Here is a 15,344-nt window from a genome sequence, read left to right as displayed (position 1 = left end):
ACAGTAAAAGTCTCTTGTCAAATAAAACACGTCTTTACCCAAGAGAATCCTATTGCTAACTGATTTTCCAGTCTCTAACCCAAAATATCCCAAGCTTCACTAGTCCCGTTCAATATACGTCTTCTATGGTGCGTCGCTAAATAAATAATACTATAAACTAGGTGCCTAACAAAAGGAAAAAGTTAATAAATGTAGCGGTAGAAAGGATCCTATTTATTACTAAGTAAATTAGATCTAGATCTATATAAATCTGTATACAGATTTTTTTCTCTAGATAATAAAAAATAATTATTGTATGCCTGTTAGGCCTAGTCATAGTATGCTTATTCGCAGAAATGTGATGATTTGGTAGTAAAATCTCACCCTGCGGGAGAGGGGATTTCATTTCGGGAAGGAGAGGGTTAAACCCCATATTTTACAGTAAGCTGGGCATCTATGAACTTCATGCCTGATCATCGCCTAGACTCATGTTGGCCTTATGGTTCAGATTTTTTTCCGCATCACCCTTATACTTTGAAGGGCATGTATTGCATTTTTTAAAACCGATGACGAATGCTCGATATCTGGTTACTTCTTTTGCGTGTCAGCTCGCCTCGCTGGCACATATCAAAACCTACTTTTCAATCTGGGTTATCGTTTACCAGTACTTGTTTCTCTTAGCTTTCTGTCTGCTCAACTAATCTGTTGGTAATAATTTTAAATCTTCATACTTTTTACTTATTCATCAGCAAAAGGTCAAATAGTTCTTAAGCATTTTTTTTAACTAAGTTCAAAATTATTTTAATTTTTATAATGACTGGTTTTTTATAAGTGTATTTGATATCTTTTTTCGGGTCTCTTTTTTGTACATATTTCCATCGATCCTCCAATCTCTAGGCGTAGTTTAACCATTTTTTTATTCACGACTCAAGCCAAGAATGCCGTCATATTGTTTTTATGTCATTTTAATGTTGCTGTATTTTTTTTTAAACAGCCACACTTTCTTAATAAAATAAATATGTTGGCTAATTATCATGTTCCACAATAAAGTAATTCTCCATTCACGTTTGATGCTAGATTTCACATACACATTTCATAAACACACAAAAGCTTAAGATTATAGTACCAATCCACCAGAGACAAAGACAGGTCCCTACCGTAGGTAAAGATACATTTTTCAACCTTTTTTTTTTTGTTTCTAAAAAAAGAGGGGATATTACACTTTGTGCCGAAGTTTTAATAGGCCGGATGGGACCACGTCACGTGCACGATCTGGCCCGCGGGCCGTGTTTTGAATATCACTGGGTTAAAGGAAAACAAAAGTTTAAAAAACAACAACAAAACGACAGCTTTTTTCGAAATATTTCGGAACACTTCAGACGAACTTCTTTCAGGGAAATAGCTAGGAAGTTTCCATTGTTTGGGCGCCGGGGAGCTTGACATCTTGGACTGCCGCTGCATTTTGAGTAATATTTATTTTTTTTTTGTAAAAAAAAAAACACTCATTTGCCCCCCCCCCCCTTTTTCAAGTGGGGCCCGGGGGGATTTTCAAATTCTCCCCCTTCCTCTCCCACCCTAGCTACGCCACTGACTTCTTTCTTTTTTTTTAAGTGTATGACTATAAGATAAAAAACAAACAAACAAACGTGGAGTAATTAAATATTAAATAGTAACTGTTTATTTCCTTTTAAAGAGATATTCACACAAGTCACAAGTTGAAATATCACGTACATTTTTAACGTACATTTCTTACACACAAATCATTGTAATGCAGCACTAGCACATGCAGCTAGAATAATTAGTTGATCGCAGGTGGGCATGGTGGCAGACTGGTAAAGCGCTTGCGCTTGGCGGTGAAGACTTGGATTTGTCATTTTGATATTTTTAGGGCCGTCCCTGAGTCCCACCCATCTCTAATGGGCCCGTGGCGAAATGTAAAGACGGTTGGTCGTTGTTCTGGCCACATGAAACCCTCGTAAACCATCGGCCAAAACTACAGATGGCCTAAACATCATCTGCTTTATAGGTCTGAAAGAGGGACTCTAATTTTTATTGGTTAAATTTTAGCATGAAACAGAAACAGGGGTTTTGGGTTAGAACTATACGAGAACAGTTCCAATCTTAAATCCCCATATGATAAGCCGCTTAGAGAAATTCTGTAATAATTATCACATGCTATTGGCTACATGGTGCCCCAGTTGGCACTAACACATCACTGTACTATGATTAACATTGCTTTTTTATTAAGCATAAGATATAAAGATAAGAAGTAATCATAAAATAAAAATAACTTTTCAAACGAAACATTTTTGTTAAATTTAAAATAGAAAAAAAAAAACTCCATATCATTGGACTACTTGATCTGTTTAGTTACACAACTGTTTTGATATAGATAATATGCAATGTAACGTAAAAACAACGGATCCAAATGTTGTAGATTGAGAGATTTGCTCCGGATCTAAAAGCCGCAAAACAGTAGTTACAGCAGACGTTTGGGTTTGTCTCGCAGATACTTGAGTTAGTACACAGCTCTGGTCTTAAGTCGGGTTGTCCTGCTACACATTCTGTTGAAAGTTAAGATATAATTGTACGTACATATGTATTGATTAATTTGTACTGGTGTTATAAGCTGTGAAAACTGGCGCAAAAATTGCAGAGGACACGATAACAGCGCTGACAGAAGAGAAGCCTCAGAGACAAAAAACAAAAAGGCAAGGCCAATGACACTAGCTCCAGCTGGAATTACCTGCCCACTATTCAGCCGAAAATTCCGAACTCACGTAGGTCTTACCAGCCACGAGGGGCCTAGTCTTGGTAGGGATTAAAATTCGCATTATTACTAAATTTTTATTAAATGAAAGCTGACAATGCCGTTTTTTTTTTAATCACGAGAAGGATTGGCGTTTTCCATATTGATAGACACCTAGAAATGACCTTTTTTTCTGTTTTTTAACGAGATTTGCATGAGTTTTTAGAAGATTTTAATAATTTCAGGAGATTTTCATGACTTTTTCGTATATTTTACAATTTCAGGAGAATTCTTGGTACCCTTTAATAATAAGTTACAATGGTTTAATTTAATAATTTACACTCAGATGTCGCGCGGGGCCTATGAAAGCGCGGAGCCCACTGCGGACGCATAGGTTGCAGTGGCTTAAGACCGGCCCTGTCTAAACCCTCCGACATGTAAAATGATGATGAAGAAGAAGAATCTATTTAATTATAATCTTCAAACACTTACGAAGCGAATTCATTTTTATACGAGTTGCTGAGAGGTTAAAACTGCTTGGCCACTTAACAAGAGGGCTCGAGCTTGAATCGCGACTGGAGCAGAGTTGTGATTGCCGAGCACTTAAACAAAGCACGGAAACCTCTCCCCCCCCCCCCCCTCATCAAAAGAGCGACTTATTGACTAATTGGGTACGTTTGATATTGATTGTTGTTTAAGTAGGTACAATAACAATACAAATTGTTTGAAGTATCAGCTGGATACGAGAAGCGAGGTTGAAGAAATAACGTGGATAATTATTCAAATTGACAAAACTCGATATATCTAACCATATTTGTGAATAATATTAAGGCTAGTCTTCGAATCCATGGTCCAGTATTCTTCTCGGTATTTACCTGTGGCTGTGAATACTGAAGGATTAACTCCCCTTGTTGGTATTAAACAAGATAATCAGTACACAGGAATCAATTCATTAATTTGGATAAAGTTGTATTGATTTACGTATTGTCTACGCCATGGGTGGACAACCTTTTGGCTCCATGCGCCAATTTTTTTTCACTTCTTATTCAGATGCGCCCCTGTAAATTTTTATAAATTCCAGTCCTATCGAGAATGTTTATTTTTACATTTCGGCTTGTCATACACGCTTGCGTATAGTAGAGGAGGCGATATAAGAAAGAAAATAAATTTACTTATTGTCTGTCTTTGTTAACATTTTTAGTTTGGATTCGTAATTTTAATGAATTATTTCTGGAAGACCTATAGAGTATAGACTAATTATATTTCATGAACACTGTAAGCAGTTTTAATTAAATTGGCTTTAGCTTTGTTTATTTTGGAATGTAACATTTGATGTGTTTCCCCTTCCCCCATTAAAAGTGATTTTTTAAAATTTTAGTTTGGTTTTGATCATTTGCATATTACAGCGCAGAATTGCAAAATGCCACAGATAACCTAGTGCTATTAGAGAATGGAATGGGTTGCCTGAGCTAGTCAGGAAAAACCAGTGACTTGGCTGAATTTAAGTCATTGGTTAATATGCATGACTAAATGCATGACGCGTAGGACGTAATCATCTTCTTTTTAAGTAACGTCTGTATTATATAAGATAAGAAAGCATTTTGAAAAAGAGAGAGAATACAAAATAACGCATTTTCTCATCAACACAATTTCATCGTAACATCAAGACATCGTTATCTGGCACTCAAGCATATACATCGTCACAGCCATATCTAAAGAAATGGTCAAACGTAAGGCTTAACTCTTTCTTTCCTAACTGACGATGCCAGCGTTGATTCCACCAGCATGTGGTAAAGAATTAAGGAGAGAAAGAGTTAATATTGTGAGATCACATGGTCCTACCTGCGGGTGAGGTTATTGATGTGAAAGTCGTAGTTGTGGAATTGTAAAACATAGAGCAGTAGCTACAGCACAGTGCTAGCTGTCTGTCGCAGATAGATAAGTTATCGCACAGATCTGGTCTCAAGTCTACATCTCCTGGTTCACAGACTAAGGAAAATAATAATAATAAAAAAAAAAAGCAATACAAAATAGGGTACCTTTTTTAAAAAATAACAAAGCTTATGTAATGGAAATAATCAATATTTACTGTCATTTACAGCTAAAAAAAAACAAAATTAATTAATCAATACTAATTAATGAACTAATTGTTTAAATTTGGGATTGATTCGTGTATTATCTTAGACTATGGATAGAAAAGTAAAGTTCCCCTTTCTGACCTTGAGGTCAATAGGACAGATGATGTCTTTACCAGGATTCGAACCAGGGACTCCCGATTCGGAAGCCAAGCTCTTAACCGCCCAGCCACCGTGCCTCATACTAATGCAAAATTTCAACTTGATTGAGAATGGGAACTTATTAAGGGGATTAAATCCATATATACGTCCACATTTCTCATTCACTAGCATTTATAGCACTTCTTTCGTTATGAAATAACATAATTACTCACCAATAACTAATGAACTAATTGATTAATTTTTGTTACTGATTAATGCCTTGTAACATTCAATCAATATTTGTGCAAAGTTTCAACTTGATCCGAGAATGGGAGATGGCGGGAAAACATGTTCAAACTTTTTATAAAACAGACGGACAGACAGACAGACAGAGCTTTGAACTAAACCTATTAGTTATCTAGAATATATCGACTACTCTGTCATGTGCGACTTGCATTATTACATATTATACTAGTCCTCTTCACAGCTTCCAAATTTATGGGTGGACGGACACTGCCTGGAACCTGGATACGGATTTTGAAAATGGCTCTAACGATTATGTAGTTTTTTGTATATCTTTAAGGAAAAAAAAAAAACAACTTGCCAAACGACCACACAGGGAATTTCTACCAAAAGAAATTTTCAAAATTTAATTAACTTAAAATTAAATTCATTCTATTTTAAAACGCGTCAGTATGAATTCTTGCATATATTCAATAAATATTTTTTTTAAGAATATATAGAAGTTAAAAATAAAATTTGCACCGGCTAATGTTGAGATCATTAGCTGGCCTGCTAGATCGAATTTCGGACAAAAACATATGTATATAATTATTATACAATGTTTCTTTTTTAATGTTTCAAACTTAATATTTCTATACTCTAAGTAAATTTATACCTGGGCGCAACCAGGATTTTTATTTTTCGGATGGTGGTTAATTCGGGCAAGATAAACATTTTTTCCCCCTAATTAATTTAGAGTTAACCACTTAGTGTGAAGTAATTACTCAAAAAGTATTAGTATATACAACGACCAGCCTTTTTTACTTTTACCAAACAAATGTCAGGTACCCATTAGAGCTGGGTGGACTCAGAGGCGCCCAAAGATCCCGAAATTTAAAAAAAAAAATCCAGTCTTCACTAGGATTCGAACCTGGTACCTCAGGTTCATAAGCCAAGCGCTCTCCGGTTCAGGAGCCAAGCGCTTGATTAAATGCCATATACTACCGACGTTTAAATGTCAAAATATTTTTTCAAAATCCTTACCATTGTTTGAAGTGGTTTTTAATGGTATCGTTCCTGTGGTACGTGTTGCAGCTACAGTGACCTTAGTAGAACAGTATCTACAGCACAGTAATGGCTGTGTCTCGCAAACACTAGGGCTATGGCACAGTTCGGGGCTTAAGTCCACATCTCCTGATTCACATTCTGTAAAGTATGAAACAAGAAATAAATAAGATAAGATAAGATAAGATAATTTTATTGATTCAATCAAATGGAAATTCAGTTTGACTACAATTGATAACCTCAGCGTAACTACTTTGCAAGAACAATATGGATGAAAAAATTCGAACAACATTCACTCACGAAACACATACACATTCACAACCAGCGCTTTATGAGTTTGACTTCTATGTACTTCTCGATGACGACAGCTGATCTTGTAACACTCTGACCGACAGTGGAATGAAGGAGTTTTAAAATCTTTCTGTTTTTGTCCTAATGGAAAGGAGACGACCACTTCGTTCAGATCTTATGTAACAGTGGTTTAATGGGTGCTGGTTGTCTTTAAGAATTGTGAGTGTTTTGGAAATGCATCTTTCCTCAAAAAGCTCTTTAAGAGATGGTAGTTGTATTTGAGTGATATACGATGCTTTTTTAATTAGTCTATAGTCTATGTCTTTGTGCCAGTGAAGTATTACCATACCAGCAGGTGATGGCAAAGTTGATTAGACTGCTGATAGTTGCTGTGTAGAAGAGTTTGATTATTGTTTTGTCTTTGTTAAAGTTTCGTAGCTTTCTGAGATACAAGAGTCACTGGTAAATTTTCTTGTATATTTTATGATAGTGTAGATTGTATATTGGTTTGTTGTTGATAGTTGTGCCTAGATATTTATATTCTTGTACTTGTTCTATGGTTTGGTTATTTATCTGAATTTATGCAATATGGTCTTTGTTTTTCCTAAAATCAATAATCATTTCTTTAGTTTTCTGAACATTTAAAATTATAAAGTTATCTATACACCATTGGTAAAAGGTGTAAATTGTTGAATGGTACATACTTTTGTCACCTGCAATAAGGCCAATGATTGCTGTGTCGTCAGCAAATTTTATGATGGGAGTTTCAGCTGATGAGCTATGAATGTCATTTGTGTATATGGTATACAATACTGGTGACAGAACGCACCCTGCGGCGCTCCACGGCTAAGTTCTCTCGTGGATGACACATGGCCGTTCACTTTTACATATTGTGGGCGTTTGATAAAAAAGTTTAGAATCCAAGCTTGTATGTTTTTGCTAACATTCCATTCAGATAGTTTTTGTATCATGCGATGTGGTTGGATGGTGTTGAATGCAGATGAAAAATCTACGAATAATACTCTGGCGTAGTGTCTCTAGTATCAAGATGATGGTATAGACAATTCAGCATGAATAGTGTTGCATCTTCTGTACCTCTTGACAGTTTGTAAGCAAACTGGTGCGGATCGAGGTGTGTTTCGACTTCTTTCAGTACATGTTCTTAAATCATTTTCTCCAGGCACTTCATTGGAATTGATGTAAGTGCTACGGGACATAGATCGTTGTTGGAAGCAATGATCTTCTTTTTGGGTACTGGAATTATTTCAAATGTCTTCCAAATGGAAGCTATTTTGTGCGTTTGCCAGGACTTGTTGAAGATAGCACAAAAGATATAAGCCAGTTTTTCCATTTCATTTGTCAGGTCCAGAGACTCTGGCAGTATTTACTTGTTTAAATATTTTAGTCACTTCTTGTTTATTAAACAGTTCTTGAGACTGGATTGTATATTGCTGCTTTCAAATGATGCCAATAAATCATGGTGGTCTTTCTCGAAGCTGTGGCAGTCAAATCGGCTGTAGAAATCATGTAATTCATTGGTAAATTTGTTACTGTCAGAGACAATACGACAAATGAAATTTGGTGGTCCTAAATGAAATTTGGTGGACCTTAATGAAATTTGGTGGACCTTAATGAAATTTGGTGGACCTTAATGAAATTTGGTGGACCTTAATGAAATTTGGTGGACATAGATCTAAAATGAAATTTGGAGGTCCTAAATGAAATTTGGTGGTCCTAGATCTAAATGAAATTTGGTGGTCCTAAATAAAATTTGGTGGACATAGATCTAAAATGAAATTTGGTGGTCCTAAATGAAATTTGGTGGTCCTAAATGAAATTTGGTGGTCCTAGATCTAAAATGAAATTTGGTGGTCCAAAATGAAATTTGGTGGTCCGAAATGAAATTTGGTGGACATAGAACTAAAATGAAATTTGGTGGTCCTAAATGAAATTTGGTGGTCCTAGATCTAAAATGAAATTTGGTGGTCCTACATAAAATTTGGTGGTCCTAGATCTAAAATGAAATTTGGTGGTTCTAAAAGAAATTTGGCGGTTGAAGAGCTCCGTTATTTCCTTGATTATTTTCAATCTTATTCGCTCAAAATTCACCTTTTATAAAACAAACTTACAACAAATAATCTACAAACTAAACTCCAACTGTACCACGCTATCTGCCAACACAATAAGAAACATATTTCAGAGATTAATGGATCTCATTCACCAAAAGAAACAACCATGTGATAACCTCCGATAAGTCAACGAAAAAAAAAAAGATGTCACGTGATAACCACCGTTGATTTGAATTAGGTCGCAAGTTGTATAGAAGAGATAGAGATAGCACAAGAGGCCCAGTGCTGTTTGTCTACGTTTTGTGAGCAAGTTCCATTGAAGATTAAAGTTAGGAAATAGATATTATGGAGATATTTTAAAAAATAAATGTCCTACTTGCGGGTAAAGTGGTTGTATTCAATGGTGGTGTTGTGGTGTTCGTGGTACTTTCAGAAGTGAAATTTATCGAGCAATAGTTGCAGCATTGTGTTGGCTGCGTCTGGCAGATGCTCATGTTGGTACACAGGTCTGGACTCAAGTCTTTATCTCCTGGTTCACAAGCTGTAGAGAAAAAAATAACAAAACAAGAAAAAACTTAAAGTACTGTCTTTAAAAAAAACAAGCCTATATTAGATGTATCAATTAGTTTGGATCAGTCATGTGGTCAACGGTGCCATAGATCTAGACTTACGGTAAGAAATCTGTGCGGAAATATTTTTACCAATTGTTTTTGTTAAGCACGATTTCGTGATTTTAGCTTTCTCATCACTTGTCTGGACCAGTTGGAAAGGGGTAGGGGAGAAAGAAAGGGGTTTTTGGGTGATCGCTTTGTAAGTGCATTTATAAAAAGAAAAGTGAACGACCTAAACGTGAACTCTAGGGCTAAAGAATCCGCAGCCTCCTCAAGGTAATATACTAACCACTGTTCCAGGGATATGCTTAGGAATAATTTTTTTTTAATAGTTATCTATTGTTAGTTTCAAACTTTTTTCTCTACTAAGTAAAAATGGGACTTATACCACATTATAAGTCAATTACAGTTTCTTTCCCTTGTTCGAGATACCACACAAAATAATTAAATACCAATAGTTAATTAGCTAATTCTATCTATTGTTAGTTTCAAACTTTTCTCTCTACTAAGTATAAATATACCACATTAGAAGTCAATTACAGTTTCTTTCCCTTGTTCGAGATACCACACAAAATAATTAAATACCAATAGTTAATTAGCTAATTCTATCTATTGTTAGTTTCAAAACTTTTCTCTCTACTAACTTATGCCCCACATTAGAAGTCAATTAAAGTTTCTTTCCCTTGTCCGAGATACCACACAAAATAATTAAATACCAATAGTTAATTAGCTAATTCTATCTATTGTTAGTTTCAAAACTTTTCTCTCTACTAAGTATAAATGGGACTTATGCCCCACATTAGAAGTCAATTAAAGTTTCTTTCCCTTGTCCGAGATACCACACAAAATAATTAAATACCAATAGTTAATTAGCTAATTTGTAATTTTTTTAAAATTGATTCTTATTTTGTCGTGTAAAAGAAATAATATTGCAAAATTTCAGCTTGATCAGAAATTTGGGTGTGGGAGAAATACCTACTCCCAAATATAGACTTATATTTTTATTTGAGTTTTTGAAAAATGTAGATTTGTATTAAAGTAAGTGAAACAAATGATTGTTTGGTAACTGTGACCTAGAAATAGGATAGGTCAGAAGACCAGTGACCTGTACTGTACTGGCAAGTTAGTCCAGTGGTACTTTGTGGTCCCAGTTATCTTATCTAGGCTAATAACTATAGCCTCTAGATGTACAAAACTACTGAGACAGAGAAGTAATAATTCTGAGATTTCAGTTGCAACAAAAAAAAAAGGAGTTTATTTACAAACAAAAGAAAAAGATCATGGAAAATATAAATGGCAATAAAGGCTCACAAAAGAAAATGACATAATGAAACAAAGCAAAGTAGCAAGACAGTTTCCGGTCAATATAATTAAAGAACTATCATCATAGAGGCACAATAATGTCTTATGCCGAAAAAACAAAAAGATGGTTTACACTAATATCATACATGAATTAACAATGAAATGACGTCATTCATGAGACACACTACTGTCTCGTATCTAAACAAAAGATGTCTTTAAAAAAAAAAAAACATACAGAAGAGGATAAGAGACTAAGTAGACCTATACTTATACTTATACCATTTACATAAATCAACTTAGTACTAACAAATTGATCAAGTTTACTTAGCTCATTATCGAAATACTCTTCCCACAACAGTGGCACACTCCTCTTGAGTAACACAGCAATAGTACAACAACACAAGTATTAGTTAAACATTATAGAGATTTAGTTCAAACTACACTGGTCCGTTGAAAGACTCAAGAGAGAGTGGCTATTGTAAACATTTGACAGAGACTTCAATCAAGTAATAAAGGGGGCTAACTCTAATAAGAAAAAATAAAGGTAGCCACCCTTATTGTCCCTCTTGTCACAGTAACCACTAAGAAGAATTAGACCAAACGAGGAGAGGGTAACAGGTAACGTCTGTAGACAAAAAGGTAAAAGTAAAGCTCCCCCTTTCATACCATGCGATCGATAGGGCAGGTGATGTTGAGGTCATCAGTTTCTTCGGATTACGGTTGACGAACAGGGTGTCGTGTAGCCAACACAACGACCAACCGCTTTTACTTTCCCGTCGAATAAGACGTTTAATAACAAGAAAGGGAACCGTCGAATGTCGTCCAGCTAAATCTCCACGTCCATAAAAGCTGACTCTCTAAAGTTGTCAAAAGTAGTTTGTTTACATTTCGCCATGCTTCCTCAAAATCCTCGTCTTTTTTTGACTAGTCGGGTCATAGGTCAAATCTTTGCCTTTTTTCTTAAACAAATAAACAATTTGTAATCGCTTACATTAGTCAAGTAAAGTTCCCCTTCCAGGCCTTGCGATCTATAGGGTTTACGTTTTGAGTTTTTGGTTTTAGGCACATCGGCACAATTTAGGCCATGTCGTGCCCGTAATCCTTTAAGGATCACTCTCTCTTTACATAACAAGGGCTAAATTCTATACAGTGAAATCATTAAAAACAAGGTCTATTCACAGCTAAAATTGTAAAGGTAGTCAAAATTTAATAATTTGGTAAAAATCGTATGTAAATATTATATGTTCACAGTTCAAAAATCTGATCTTCGTAGACAACCCCACCTCCCGGATAAAGCCCAGTACCTTCCCAGGGTCGACATTGTCGAATAGTGTTTTCAAGGTGTGTGTTCTAAAAAATTTCTCCCTGACATCCTGGTATCTGTGGCAATCAATGAGGATATGTTCCACGGTGAGGCGAGAGTCACAGTACTCACAAAGTGGGGGCTCCTCTCTCTTCAGCACAGTCCAGACTTAGGATTGGCGATCTATAGGGCAGATGATGTTAAGGTCATCTATTTCTTGGCCAACGGTTAACGAGCAGGGTGTCATGTGGCCAGCACAACGACCGACCGCATTTACTTTGCCAAACTAAAGTCAGGTACCCATTAGAGTTGGGTGGACTCAGAGGCGCAACGTTATAACCCTGAATGTTTAACTCTTTCTCTCCTAATTGACGATGCCAACATTGATTTCACCCCCATTAAATCAAATTGGTTTTTGGATTTATCAAATTTAATTTGTGTTGTTTAAAAAGAGCATGGATTCTCTTATAATTCAATACCAAATATAACATTTTCTGATAACATACAAAAAAGTTATTGAAGTTTAACCCTAACAGAATAGTGAAATAGAAATGAGCAAAAACGAATAGTACTATCGGAACAAGAAAAATAATTACGGAGAGAAAGAGTTAAATACCATAAAGTTCATACTTCTTATTAAATGCTTACCGATCTCGTTACTTTTAGGCAAAGTGATTATCGGGCGTGATTTCGCTATTGTGGTTGATCTCTTGGGTGTGGTTCTTCTGGTGCTGGTGATCGGGGTGAAGGGCGTGCCATAGTTACACGTGCCGCAGCAATCCACTTTCGAATCCGCGCATTGATCAGCTGTACAATCGGCTTTTTTGTCCCCGTATTCACAACCTGTTTTAAGTACAATTTCGAATTAATATAGAAGCATTTCCTACAACTATGTTTTAAATTCATACAATCTTAGCAATGGGATTAAAGATACTAGTGAAGGCAGGGGCGGACTGGTTATATTGGCATTTGGGTAAATGCTAGAGATGGGAATCGAACCCAACTTTTAAAGTTCGGGTTCGGTTCGGTTCGGTCAGATTTAAGTTCGAGTTCGGTTCGGTTCGATGACGAGTATAGTTCGGGTTCGGTTCGGTTCGGTCAGGTCTAAAGTTCGGGTTCGGCTCGGTTCGATGTTATGAAATTATGTAATAGCAAAATTAAGTTATAAGGTTTAATGCAATTTATTAGTTAAAACTTTTTTATTTGAATTTTTACATAAAACAAATACTTTGCAATATATATATATAATAGGCCTATGGGCAATACTTTTTCCAAAATAATGTTGCCTACATACATTTAAAGCGTTGTAAAAATTTCTTAATGGAGATAGAAATAAAGATGCGGTAGGTTTTCGCTCAAGTAGGCAAGTGGTTTAATTCAGGGCGTGACTCGGCGCTAAGCAAATTCTTTTAAAAGGCTAATATCGATGTGCTTTCTTTCAGAACGCACTATTCATCATAATAAAAAAAAAGTCGAGGGCCATATTAAATCTAATAATAAAGAGGCAGACCTGGCCAATAGAATTATGCAAGGGACATTCTAGGTAGGCCTACATATTGCGCACGTACTTCTATAATGGGCGGGATCTTTTTAAAGAAATATTCTTCCTGTAAAGACGTCTCTATCGAGGATTTTTTTTTTCACACACAAGTCGTCACTATAATAAATTGCAATATACGGAAGAAATTCGACTATTCTGAGACAAAAAAAAATGCAGAAGAATCACATTAGCGGAGATGTTTTAAAATGTTTTCTTCAAAACGTTTTGACCCACATTGTGTATACGCGCCTCGCAAAAAGCAGTCTTCAGTTGACAAGGTCTTATTAGAAGATAAAATGACATCTCCACTTAATATATTTTAATTTTTAAACATGTAATTATACTAATATTCAGATAAGTTACACTACAAATAAAACTTTTTTTTTCGATGCCCCCTCTCTTTGTTAGTTGGTCGTTGGTTTGTCGCTTACAAACAGCTAGTACAATTGAACCAATATACGCATTTTATATTTTTACCGGTAAGGATAGTATAGATGGACTTCTTATGGTCCGACAGTTATGCTGGGCAGGGCACGTATCCCGTATGGGAAACGAACGTATGCCAAAGGCAGTCTTTTTTTTGGTGAGCTAAAAGGTGGTCAACGTTACAGAGGTGCCCCATGGAAACTCTTCAAAGGCCAGCTTAGGAGTCAACTTTCCTTGGCTAACATAGAAGAGAGCACCTGGTTGCACGTGGCCTTAGAACGAGTCAGTTGGAGTTCACTCCCGAAGGCCGCGGGATACACACTTGAGACCAAAAGAAAATCCGCTGCCGGGGACAAACGCAGACGCGAAAAGAAAAACTAAATCGACCACATGCGAACAGTGGTTATGCTTGCCCTGGATGTGGCAAAATATGTAGGTCACAGCTGGGCCTGCACAGCCATGGGAAAAACTGCATTCCTCACTAATCTTCGGACTCAAAGACAAGCCTTATAATAACATTTAAACTTAATACACTTTCAAATAAAGTTCTTATGTGAACAACTCAATATAGCCTAACTGTTATTACAATATTCACATATTTAACTTGTGATAGAGATGTAATATTAATGAAATATACTGATATTTAAACAAAATCTAGGTCACCACAAAACAACGTCTTTACACTCTTTCATGTCTCAAGATTGTTTGCCGTTTCACATTTGCATTACGCTAATTTCATCATCCTTAATGCATAAACACCAATCAATCGCTTAACCTCTTCTTACCGCCACCAGAAAAAAACACACACACTCTATGAAACCCCTTTTTGTCAGGATGTTGCGTCTCCCCATCCCCCAATTCAAGGTACTAACCATCCCCACCCACGGGAGAGGACCCAAAGTTTGAGAAACGCTGCATTAAAAATACTGACGATCAATGCAAAACAGAATAATAGTAAAAATATTCAGGAGCGTAGATAGGAATTTTTCATCATTTGGAGGCCCGGGAGGGGCTGGACCTCTTTGGGGGCCCCTGCATTTTGCGTAATATTGAATATTTGTTGTAAAAAACACTAATTTGGGGCCCCCCTCAAGTGGGGCCAGGGGGGGTGGGTTACATTTCTCCCCCTCCTCCCCCACCCTTGCTACGCCACTGATAATATTCCAATATGGAATACTTCAAAATTTTGTAAAAATAAATCACTTAATAGATAATTAAAATTTATTTTAAACTAGAACACAAATGAACCTATTTATATCTACACTCTCTAATCGGCAAAAACTATTCTACTCTCAACTAACAGTCATCTCAAATAAAAGTGACAATATTTTAATGTTGACTTTCTACTTACTAGGAACTTGAATCTAGATCTAATTAGAGGGCGCCTATTCGACTCAAAACCAATATTGCAAACAGCCCGCGAAAATTCAAGGTTAGGGAAGAGTCGGCACGTACGGAAAAACCCATGGGAACCAAAGCGAGCCGCTTTTTTTTTTTTTAAATACCCCCCCCCCCCTCCCAAGTTTTCAAAGTATAATGGAGTCATTAGAATTTAAATAAAATATTGAAGT

General features: G+C 36.1%; 1 protein-coding gene across 1 annotated transcript in view; it reads right to left on the bottom strand.

The window, feature by feature from the left end:
• Positions 1-1,626: 1,626 nt before the first annotated feature.
• LOC106058580 (uncharacterized) overlaps positions 1,627-15,344 on the bottom strand; it is a 49,698-nt gene continuing 35,980 nt past the window's right edge. Inside the window, exons 16-20 of the mRNA XM_056007564.1 lie at positions 12,456-12,650; positions 8,968-9,132; positions 6,211-6,372; positions 4,571-4,717; positions 1,627-2,543 (exon numbers count right to left, since the gene is read on the bottom strand). Of these exons, the coding sequence (XP_055863539.1) occupies positions 2,350-2,543; positions 4,571-4,717; positions 6,211-6,372; positions 8,968-9,132; positions 12,456-12,650 (863 nt within the window). The 3' untranslated portion in view covers positions 1,627-2,349. The remainder of the gene's footprint in view (positions 2,544-4,570; positions 4,718-6,210; positions 6,373-8,967; positions 9,133-12,455; positions 12,651-15,344) is intronic.

This window comes from Biomphalaria glabrata, chromosome 13, assembly GCF_947242115.1.
Source record: "Biomphalaria glabrata chromosome 13, xgBioGlab47.1, whole genome shotgun sequence".
Taxonomy (NCBI): domain Eukaryota; kingdom Metazoa; phylum Mollusca; class Gastropoda; family Planorbidae; genus Biomphalaria; species Biomphalaria glabrata.
The sequence above is the reverse complement of the archived record's forward strand: the minus strand, read 5'-3'. Positions and strand labels throughout refer to the sequence as shown.